Source organism: Montipora capricornis, chromosome 14 (assembly GCF_036669925.1).
Source record: "Montipora capricornis isolate CH-2021 chromosome 14, ASM3666992v2, whole genome shotgun sequence".
Lineage (NCBI taxonomy): Eukaryota > Metazoa > Cnidaria > Anthozoa > Scleractinia > Acroporidae > Montipora > Montipora capricornis.
In genome coordinates, this window is record NC_090896.1 from 43,637,175 (window position 1) to 43,649,005 (window position 11,831).

At 40.7% G+C, this 11,831-nt stretch overlaps 1 protein-coding gene across 6 annotated transcripts in view; it reads left to right on the forward strand.

Moving 5' to 3' along the window:
• LOC138033731 (neurogenic locus notch homolog protein 1-like) overlaps positions 1–11,831 on the forward strand; it is an 80,505-nt gene extending 68,674 nt beyond the window's left edge. For 5 of the 6 annotated variants that reach the window (XM_068881534.1, XM_068881535.1, XM_068881536.1 and 2 more), the window contains 5 exons: positions 3,080–4,617; positions 5,294–6,158; positions 6,350–6,976; positions 8,072–8,311; positions 8,543–8,817. In XM_068881534.1, coding sequence (XP_068737635.1) covers positions 3,080–4,617; positions 5,294–6,158; positions 6,350–6,976; positions 8,072–8,311; positions 8,543–8,802 — 3,530 coding nt within the window. In that variant the 3' untranslated portion in view covers positions 8,803–8,817. Of the gene's footprint in view, positions 1–3,079; positions 4,618–5,293; positions 6,159–6,349; positions 6,977–8,071; positions 8,312–8,542; positions 8,818–9,115; positions 9,621–9,927; positions 10,093–10,218; positions 10,321–11,163 lie in introns of those variants that run through there. The other variant, XM_068881537.1, reaches the window with a different exon arrangement.

Consider the following 11,831-nt stretch of genomic DNA (forward strand, 5'->3'; position numbering starts at 1 on the left):
CACGTGATCCGTGAATTGCCCCAAAAAAGAGCGTGAATCGGGAAAACTGAAGAAACAGAGCCGTGATTCGAGAATAAGATATTAACCGTGACCCGTGATCCTTTACAGTCGTAGTACGTGAATCGAGTTTTTTGCAGTTATAATGTCGTGAACATCAGACAACCCTAAGCGAATACATGTAATTTGTTTGTCAAGATGGTTCGAAATACAGTCAAACCTGAGTATAACGGCCCTGTTTATAGCGGTCGCCCTATAATTTACGGTCACCAAACAACTTCCCGACTGAAAATAGTGTCTTATATTTACTGTAAAGTTTACCTGAATACAGCGGTCACCTGTATATAAAGGACACGGTCACCCTTTAGGCTTCCCGAACCCACAATTTCATTATTATGTACCTGCATATAACGTTCAGCAAACCGTGATAACGATTAGACAAGTCGTGGACGTAAAATCAGGTTGCTAACGGCTACGGACGATGCAAACCATTTTAAACATCTCAAAAGTTTTAAAAAGACGTGTCGATTTGCACCCAATATGAAAACGGAATTTTGCCCATTTTATGACGTTGGCTTCCTACGTCCCCCACGTAATAATCAAAATAAAATTATTCAACTGCTCACTGAATACAGCTACAAATACGACATGTCATCACCTTAGTGCAACACATTCCTGTGACAGTTGAACAAAGTCTTAAGTGCTTATGTCCTACTCTCGGGAGCGGGTCGTTTTCGCTTTCAAACAACAGGTTCTGTACAAAGATGAAATGATATATGAAATGAATCCATTTATTGAACTGCGTATATGAAATAAACTGCGAGTCCTGTACAGTAGCTCCCTTGTTTGCCGTACAAGGCTTTATTCACTTTCAAATTCTACGGACAGAGTTCTCTATTACAGTGAAGTGAACTTGTCAAGTCGACCGCTTTTATTGACCTTCATAGCACTCGGTGTCACATTTCTCTTCCATCAACTTAAGGTGCAGCAATTCACAGGGGAAATAGTCACCTTGACTTAACACGACGGCAGTGTCGTTGAATATTTTGCTTAACAAAATTTGTTGACGAAGTTTGAAAGGAGGATGGGTAAAGCCGCTGTTACACGTTGAAACTCTTAGCTGAAACTCATGTGCAACGGCTCTGCAAAAAATATTTCAGCAGACGTTGCACCGTGTAACATAAAAGGTCAAAAATCGTTCTGAAACGTTGAAACTGGTCTCGAAATGTTGTTTACATGGCCTTAGCCAGTTTCTCATTGGCTTACGCAGCGTAGCGTAACAAGACTGAGCGGGACCAGTTTCACGACGTGGTGTTACACGGTGAAACTCCCGTTTTTATTACCACTGCGATTGCTGCGACCGTTGCAGAAGTGGAAAGCGGTTCTACTTTTCTTGAAACTTGTCTCGCAGCAGATCGGAAATTCAAAAAGATTCACGAGACCGACCATGCCTCCTGAAACTTGCTTCGCCTTGCCGTTGCACACAAGTTTCAGCTAAAAAAAGTTTCAACGTGTAACAGCGGCTTAAAGATCGTTTCATTTGAGAATAAGCGATATTTGCTTTGTTTGCACATTTTAGCCCCGCACTCCCCTGGGACTGAATCAAAACCGCCACCGGGCTTTTAGAATTATCATAGATTAACAAGTATAAAGTTCATACACGTGACGTTTTATCGATGTTTTGATATGGTGTTAGGTTCATGAATTATTAATAAGTTTTTGAACGTCATAGAAAAATCAAGGTGACCGAAGTTTTGAAGTTACAAAATGTGAAAGAGAAGAATTGTACAGCTACAATGTAACAGCAATGAACTTCATTGCCTTTATACTTAATCACAGTCAAACAAAGAGCCAAGAATTGTCGATTTGATCATCATACTTTTTGTTGCATTCCCATCACGAAGTCAGCTGATAAGACTCTCTTTTCCTGTAGTGTAGTCATGTGTAGAAGTAGTCATCACCAGGAAAGTCGTTTAGACTTGATCAATTCTCTATCCAACTTCGCGATACGTGAATTCCCAAAAAAAGGTTACGTGATTCGTGAATGTAGGGAAAATTGACGCGTGATTAGAGATACAGACCTCCCTTCCAGACCCTGCTCAACTTGCTCTTACTAAAGCTATTTGCGCCCCAGTCTATTAAGATTTTTCTTTTCTTTTCTTTTCATAAAAGTTGTAACTTAAAATTAAATTGTAATTAACTTGTAATAGTTTGTAATAACAATTAAACGCGACCGTTTATATAGTAGATAAAATATGAGCGGGAGATCTGTATGGGCGCTTACAATGGCGAGCCGATAGGCGAGCCATTGTAAAACGTCCATAGAGATCGGAAGCGAATATTTTATCCTGCTTGTGAAATGAATACATTAAATTGAATGCAAAGTATTGTTATTTTAATCAGTAGAGATTTGTATCAAAAGTTAATGAATACTAATTAGCTGAGCAGGAGTTTGTATCAAAAGTTAATTCTACTGCTTAATAATTCAGTTGATTTGTGTTGGGGTTTACAGATGTGTACATGTAATCTGAATACTGTGCTGGGATTGGTTTACACCCTCATGAATTATTAATGAATTTTACAATCACTATTATTTAACAACTGTTGTTTGTAGTGAATAAGTCAATTAACAACAGCAAATTAGCAAGAGATATAGCCTTTTTAAAGTGCTACTATGACGAAATTCACATCTTTCCTATATAAGCCATTTTAGAATGTAAACAATTAGTCTGTAGGCGAGAAGATGAATGCTGTGACGTCATATACTCAACCTAATTTTGATAAAATATGATGAAAAAAGATATCTCAGCCAATTTGTATCGGAAATGTTTGAATTTTTGAAGTAAGATTCCACTAGATGTGCTTCACAAAAAAATTCACCAGTATTGTTACCATGGCAACATACTGGGTACCAGACCTCCTGTGTGTCTTAATGCACTAGAGTAATAATTTATCATCATCATCATCATTCTTGGCTGGTCATTATTTTTTTATGTTTAGTCGACCAAGGCATAAATCAGTCGATCTATCGACTAAACGAATGCTAAAATTTATTTTTTATCTGTCAATATTTTGTTTGCAGAGATCGACGAATGTGAATCAAATCCTTGTATGTACAACTCCACGTGTACAGACCTCGTTGGTGACTTCTTCTGCACCTGCCAACCTGGTTACACTGGCAAACAGTGTAAGATAAATATTGATGATTGTCAGGACCAACCTTGTCTTAACAACGGCACATGCCATGACCTCGTGAACAACTACACCTGTACATGCACAAACGGTTATCAAGGATTTAACTGTGAAGATGACGTTGACGAGTGTGTTTCATCACTTTGCTTCAACAATGCTACTTGCCGCAATTTTGTTGGAGGATATACTTGTCTCTGCAAGCCAGGATACACGGGAACTATGTGTGATACGGAAATTGATGAATGTCTAACGTCTCCTTGCCTGAACGGAGCGTCTTGTACAGACAAAATTAACCAGTATGAATGCATCTGTGTATCGGGTTATCGAGGTAGGGACTGCGAGGAGAACATCGATGACTGTGAATCTGATCCTTGCAAGAATGACGCCCAGTGCGTTGATGGAGTTGACAGCTATACCTGCATTTGCCCGGCAGGTTTTAATGGAACAAATTGTGAACACGAAATTGACGAGTGCATGAGTGTCGACTGCAAAAACAACGCGACCTGTCTTGACCAAATCAATGATTTCTATTGCGTTTGTCCTCAGGGATTCACTGGGAAGATCTGTGAGGTGAACATTGATGAATGTGCTTTCAGCCCCTGCAAAAACGAGGCCAGATGTGTGGACGGAGTAAATGGATACCGCTGTACCTGCAAAGATGGATTTGAAGGCCTCCACTGCGAAGTCAACATCGATGACTGCGCTTCTGACCCTTGTTCAAACAATGGCTCCTGCCACGATGGGGTAAATAATTTCACATGTATCTGCCCCTTGGGCTTCACCGGTAATACCTGCAACCTAGACATCGACTTTTGCGTCTCGATGCCGTGCTTGAATAATGCATCCTGCTTCGACGGCCTTACGTCGTTCACATGTCAGTGCTTAGATGGATTCAATGGAGACAAGTGTCAGTACAATGTTGACGATTGCCAAAATAAGCAGTGTTTTAATGGTGGTACATGCAGTGACGGCATTGATGAGTATACTTGTCTCTGTCCTCCAGGATTCACTGGTTTCAACTGTGAAATAAACATTAATGAGTGTGCGCAGAATCCATGCCTGTACGAAGGAACCTGTACTGATCTGGTAAATGACTTCAAGTGTACCTGTAAGAGCGGTTACACGGGAAGCGACTGCAGTGCTGATGTTGACGAGTGCTCGAGCTCTCCGTGTCAAAATAATGGGACATGCAACGATGAAGTTGACGACTACACTTGCGATTGTATTGATGGGTTCAGCGGACGCCGTTGTGAAGTGAATGTTGATGATTGCTTGGTACATCCATGCATTAATGGCTCCACGTGCGTGGATGGAATAAACAGTTACTCCTGCATCTGTCCTCCTGGTTTTAGGGGAGATCACTGTGAAACTGAAGTCAATGAGTGCGAGTCCTTCCCGTGTTTCTATGGTGGAACATGTCATGATCAGGTAAAGTTTAGGTACTAAACAAATGTAGAGAAAATGGTCGGACCGTGTGTATGAGTGCGCTAGCAATTCAACGAAACACATATTATTTTGGTGACCTTACTTGAAACTTAACAACATGACATTTCCGAATCTGAATTTTCAACTGACTGAGACAGTTTTCGATGGCTTGAATTCCCTTATACAGTTTATGAATCTGAAATAAAAGTTCAGTAAAAAATGATCTCTTTCGCACTTTTCAACTTTTAAATTGACTCACGGGGGTTCACTTTAATGTTTGGAAAGTCCTCGAAGGAACGAAAAACAACAAATTGAAACCGATTGGCTTTACTGGGCAAGAATGGTGTGAACGCCCATGCGTAGCCGGAGAAAGCCGTACCCGAACCCTTGCACTAGAAACAAAAGCGGTCCCGCTCTATGCAATCTGTCTACCCAAGATTATACTGTGGAAATCCAACATCCTGAGACAGCAATGTATGTGCTAAACTTGTTGCTATAACAACGAAGTTGTCTCTTTATTTTTATGATGGGACAAAATTTTTGTTTCTCTTTTACAGCATTGTGTTTGCCAATTTTTTTTTTCAGCCCTTTTCTCCCTCGTAAGCAGTGAACACATATATTACTCACGGTTCATAAACTTTTTTATTCTCAATTTATTAATTTTGTGTTTCTTTGAAAGGTCAATGCCCTCTACTGCGTCGGCCCCTTTGGTTTCAGTGGTCAGCGGTGTGAGGTCAACATTGATGACTGTCAGTCAAACCCGTGTATGAACAACGGAAGATGCACTGACTTGGTTGCTAATTTCAGCTGCTCTTGTTCCGCTGGGTTCGCTGGTTCACGTTGTGAACAGCGCATAGATTACTGCAAAGACGCCAACTGCACTCGGAATGGCATCTGCGTCAATTTATTCACAGGTTTCCACTGCAACTGCAGTGCTGGCTTCTACGGAAAATATTGCGAACTAAATTTAGACGAGTGTGCAGTCGGCCCCTGCTTCAACAACGCTACCTGTCATGATGGGATCAACAGCTTTACTTGCTCTTGCCTTGAAGGATATATAGGGAGGTACTGTGAGCTTAACGTAGACGATTGTTTCAACAACACCTGCCAGAATAACGCTACTTGTATAGACGAAGTCTCTGGCTACTCTTGCCGCTGTGCTGATGGCTTTAATGGAACATATTGCAAAACAGAGATAAACGAATGTGAGTCCAACCCGTGTGAGAACAACAGCACCTGCGTGGATGAGACCCCCGGTTACAGGTGCATGTGCTCCAGTAAGTATATCGGAAGGAACTGCGAGAACCTCAGCGATGTCTGCTCGTCGTCACCTTGCGAAAATGGAGGCACTTGTCTGGGTGATAACTCTACAGGGACCTTCAATTGCTCCTGTAAGACTGGATTCACTGGGGAAACCTGTGACGTAAACATTGATGACTGTGCTTCAGATCCCTGTACCATGCCCAATGCTTACTGTGTCGATCAGATAGATGGATACAAATGCGTGTGCTACCCTTCACACACTGGAGATAACTGTGAAATCTGTATGTAGCAATGTTAAATTGTGATTTACGAGAAAATGGAATTAGTTGTTAACAGCCTTTTAGTTTATTACTCCCTGTAATATCTCCCACTCCCGTTTACATACAGCTAGATCTAATTGCTTTTCCGCCTGCTAATTTGAAGTAGTGAAACAATATTTTAATTACATCTCTATTGTTTTCATTCTTTGTAGTTCTTGGCAGCAACTTTGATCTGATTTTCAAGGCCCAGACTACCGATGACATGGTGCTACTTTCAGACCGCCAGAGCATCCCGAACATGAGATCCTTTACCATCGCTTTCTTTGTCCGTGCAGAGTTCGCGCACAAATCGGGAACAATCTTTAGTTACAGTGTGCCAAACATGCATGAGGACGTGATAATACTCTCCTACACGGAGTCCCAAGTTCACATTGAGATCAAACATGAAATTGTAAGAGTAGACTTCAGATTAGCAGACGGGCTCTGGCATTTTTTGGGCGTCGTATGGAGCGGACAGAACGGAACTGTTACCGTATACATTGATGGAATAGTGAAAGAAATGGCGAGTGACATACTTACGAATGGCGTTGTTGCTGGAGGTGGGTGGATTGTCCTTGGTCAGCGGTATCTTGCAGGCGATAGCAAGACTGTTCTATCAAAAGCTTTTGTCGGTACCCTGCATCAATTCAACATTTGGAATGTGCCAGCAATGGAATTTCACGTGTGGAATGCTGCTCATAATTGTACTTGGGCCATCTCTGGTAGTGTTAGATCATGGAGCAGTTTCATTCAAGGAATTAAAGGAAAAGTGGAGAAGAGATTTAAGACTCAATGCAAAGGTAAGTAAGAACGGCAGTGGTGCTCAGTCAGTGACTTAGCACCAACAACAACGACAACGACAATGACAACAACAACAACAACAACGAAAACGACAACAACAACAGCCACCATAACAACAACGTCAACGACAACTACGAAAACGACAACGACAACAACAACAAATACAATGGCAACTTTATTAATTTAGTTCACAAATATTACAACAAGCTCGAGCCCGCATGTAGCTTTAGCTATTGTGTGCTTCAGGATCGTGTAAGAGTTCTTCCTTGATCGCCTTTTGCATGCCTTTCTATGTTGAGATCAACTATGAAAACAACAACGACAACAGCAATAACAACAACGACAACAACGGCAACAACAAAAGCAACAACGATAACAAAAACGACAAAGACGACAACCGCAACACGACAACAACAACGACGACGATGGTGATGGCGACAACAAAGACGATGACGACAACGACAACGACAACAAGGACAATAACAACAACAACGAGAACAACAACAACAACAACGACAACAACGACAGCAACAACAATGACAACAAGAACGACGACAACAACAACAACGACAACGACAACAACCATAACAACAACTTCATTAATTTATTTCATAAATATTACAACAAGCTCGAGCCCGCATTTGCTTATTATAGCTATTGTGTGCTTCAGGATCGTGTAAGAGTTCTTCCTTGATCGCCTTTTGAATGCCTTTCTACGTTGAGATCAGATCTTTCATGTGATGGACATATGAACACTCCAATGTATTGCTCGTTTCTAGCTTCTTCGATGCGAAATGCGCCCTAAATACTCTCAGTGAATACCTAAGCGTTTCTCGTGAGATCATGATATGTGCGAAACATAAAGCTTCTTACAAACTGAGCTCAGAAAGCCACTCTCAAGATTAAAATTTCTACTATTCATAAAGGCCAGAATAAATCTTGCAGGTTATCCAGCCATCTACACAGTGGCAGCATTTTGAAGTATATGATTAATATGAAGAGTCTTGGCACAAAATTTTCATTTTGCCGCCAAATAATGAAATAGAAAGGCTAATTATAACCACCTTTTGCTACCGTGTTTGGTCTGTTTGCAGCCAAAGCAATGTGCACGACCAACTGCTCTCACTTCCTTCATTGTGAGTCTCGTCAAGGTTTTTACTTCTGCACCTGTCAAGCTGGATTCACAGGATTCCATTGCAACATTAATATTGATGACTGTAGCTGGGAACCCTGTGTCAATGGAAGCTGCGTGGATGGTGTCAACCGGTATGACTGTGTCTGCAACGAAGGTTACTGGGGAAAGTTCTGTCAAAAAAGGATTAACAACGAAAAGGGTAGGTAGCAGTTGCAGCAATCCAAGGTTTGCAGATTGTGATGTAAAGCTACAATATAGTTGTGTACAAGCAGCAGTCATTTCTCTGAACCATAGATCATTCTACAGATTAAGCGTACCCGGAAACGTACATGGGAAAACGATGTCTCTTGTTTTGTTAATTGTACAATCGATGTGTTATCTTTTGCTTTGTCTTCGTCGGGGCCTTAAGTCTTCTTTATTGACTTTGCAGAATGCCGGAAGCTTCCAGAACCCAAGAATGGGAAAAAGGCTTGCCGAAAGGTATCAGGTAGCCACCTGTGTACTTTGACATGCAATGAGGGCAACGCATTTACCACTACGGCAATAACTGAGTTTACCTGCGGTCCTGACACTGACTGGAACTGGAATGGCATCGAAAACCCCGACATACCTGCATGTTCGAGTAAGATGCACCTCTACATCATGTTATTTTTCTTGAACCATTCAAATGTCATTAGATCAAGGAAGTAAATTTGTTTAAGGTTCTCCACCAGCACTTCTGTCATGTTGAAAACCGTCTCATTTGTAAATGCTATCGACGTTGGTTAACAATCATGATCAACGTTGAGGGTGTCTCATCCAGGTGCATGTTCTTTGATAGTGTTGTGTGTAGGTGATCATGTCAAGGTTTCTATCAAACGCCTTTAATGAACGACGGTAACCACATTATGCAATGTTGTTGAACGAGCGCCAAGAAACGCGTAGACGTGGTCATATATTTTTTTATCTTTTTCTTTTGTCGATCAAGTCAGTAATTATATACTTTATTATGATTTTGCAGAAGAAATGGGACTTTCCGAATGAAAATCCAACATCACAGTCTCAGTTGATCGTTCCCGAGGTTCGGTCCGTTGTGGTCAAATGAATGGATTACGCGCCTCAATCGAGGAGGAAAGTTGGACAAACGCTTTCAACAATTCCAGGATGCGTTACGATAATGCTTGCAAGATAACAAACGTCTCGGTTCCCGAATGTGGATGGACGAGCAATCAGAAAAGGCGGAGCGCGAGCGGAGATCGTTGGGTATATGTACGAAAAAGGTCCTCTTCTCGTTTTATCAGGTCACGCCATCGGCGGCTGCTTCTACTGCCGAGACGATATTTGAGGGAAGGGACGAGTGAAGCTATTCTTTTTCAGATTGCAGTATCGGTAGTCTCCGACGGGAAAAGTTTAGCATTAACTTCAATGGTATTAAAACAGCACTGCAGACAAATCCTCGTTTGAGCATCTCTCATCTAATGTCACTTGCAGGCCTGGCTTTGTTTCAAGAAATGACGAAACGACGTGTGGTAAGATCATTGACCTTTTTTCATAGGTTAAGGAACTTCACAAGCGAAAAGAACGTTAAGGTGTGTTGCTTAATTACTGGCTTCACCGTTCAATGTCACTTTGGCTTTCGTGACACTTTCTGAGAAAGTTACGTCGTAGTGCTGCATTTCAAATTGAAAATCTAATTTTTTTGTCAGTCAAGGTAGTGCATCAGACTTAAAATGAGTATCTCACTGAAATTTTACGATGGAGCCAGACTGAAGCTAGTCACGCTTATTTTCCTATTATTAGTCTTTCGGTATTGAATACTGTTTAAATTTTCTATAGTTGCTTGTCCCGTTGGAACGTTCCATCAGTTGTCTCCTTCAAGCTGTATATCGTGTTCCCGGGGCAACTATCAGGACGAGGAGGGGCAGCTAAGCTGCAAACCATGTGGCAAGGGACACACAACCTCTGCTGGAGGCGCAAGTTCAATAACACTCTGCGACTTAGGTAAGAATTATATCCATTCGTGAAAAGAGAAAACACAAAGTCCAAAACGTAAGGAAAGTTTTTTTTCATATTAGTTATTATGCTTTCGTTAGACGTTAAACTTGTTATCTTGATTTATGCTAACAGCTGCCACAGAAATATACCCGAAGACACCTTGCCTCTCAAGATAATCATACCAACATCAGTAGCTGTTGCCGCTGCTATCTTTGGACTTTTCACTTTCTGCAGGTACGTTATTATACGGGAAGAAAATATATAGATTGAATAATGGAACATTGGTTAACGGCTAGCATCAGTGGGAGTAAACTCAAATCTCAATCTGAAATCTTTAACACACTAAAAATTCATCAGATGATCACAATGTAAATAAATTGCAATAATTCCTAATAACAATAAGCACGCACCTAAAAAGTATCTTCAGTAAAAATACCACTCAATTTACACAAAACTAGACCTGTTTTCCATGAATGCCGTGTGTATAACATTTAACTAAAATGAAGGTTTAATCATTGGTTAAAAAGATCTAGAGATTTCACTTGTCTGCGACTGCCGGGTAGACTGTTCCAGAGCATTGCACCTCTATATATAGCTAAAGTCCCTTTTTAGGTAGTTGGTTCTGGGTAAAGGGACACTTAATTTGTTTGTAGAGTCCTTAAAACATATCCTGACGCATCCCGCTCTGTGAACATAGAGGATAAGTAGTCGGGAACCATATCATTAAGAGCTTTGAACACCATTAAAGTTACTTGAATTTGACGCTTGGAAATCAGGTCTTTCCATCCAAGTCGTTGTAACAAGTACCCAGCGCCAGCATCATAGGGAGAGGAAGTCAAAATGCGAGCAGCCCGATTCTGAAAACTATTTTCGGAGAGCGTTTTCCCGCAATTCCCCCTGACAACATATACACATACGCCTTGCAACAAATTACAGGTAATTTTACCTACGGTCATTATTGTTGTAATTACTATTTACAGAATTACGTCTTAAATTCATTATTGCCTTTTAAAAACGCACATAGTTCGTATCAGCTAAACGTTTATGAATTTTTTCACATTTTACTTCCTTTTGAAGGGTCTATCACACAAGCCGTTCAAAGAGAGCTATTGCACCTTCACCTCGCAAAAGTAGTCATGACAACGAAGGGTTCGAAACTTTCCATTTGGAAAATCAGAAGAAAGAAATTCATCCAGGGAATAGACTCAAGGAAACAAGTTTTTGTGACGTTTCAGACTTACCTAAACATCTCGATGCTGAAAATGTGTATGTGGTCTCAAAGTAAATATTTAACTGCCAGTACAACAAACGAGGTGTATTTCTCTCCTTCGGGCTTTCCTCTGTAGAAAATAGAAAGCTTTGAAAAGATGACGTTGTGTTATTTTCTTTCTGATTGCTCGCATACATCTAGTCTTCCCTCTTTGACATCGTCGGAAAAAAAAAACAACAACGCTCAAATGCCATAGAGGTCAACACAGTCCTTAAAATCGATTTTATGCCTTTTTGTTTTCATTTATAAATGTTGTAAGCTGAGTATGTTGTACCTAGGCTTGTGTATTGTCAATATTTGCCAGCATTGGACAACATTGACAGCATAATAGATAGATACAGAACAACAGGTAACAGAATTTGATTGTGTGAGCATTTACGTCATATTAACTTATCTTTTTTAGGTGACGCTGTATTCATAACACAGAAAGATATAGCCAATAGATAGATAAGAATAATAAAGTACATGCAACTAA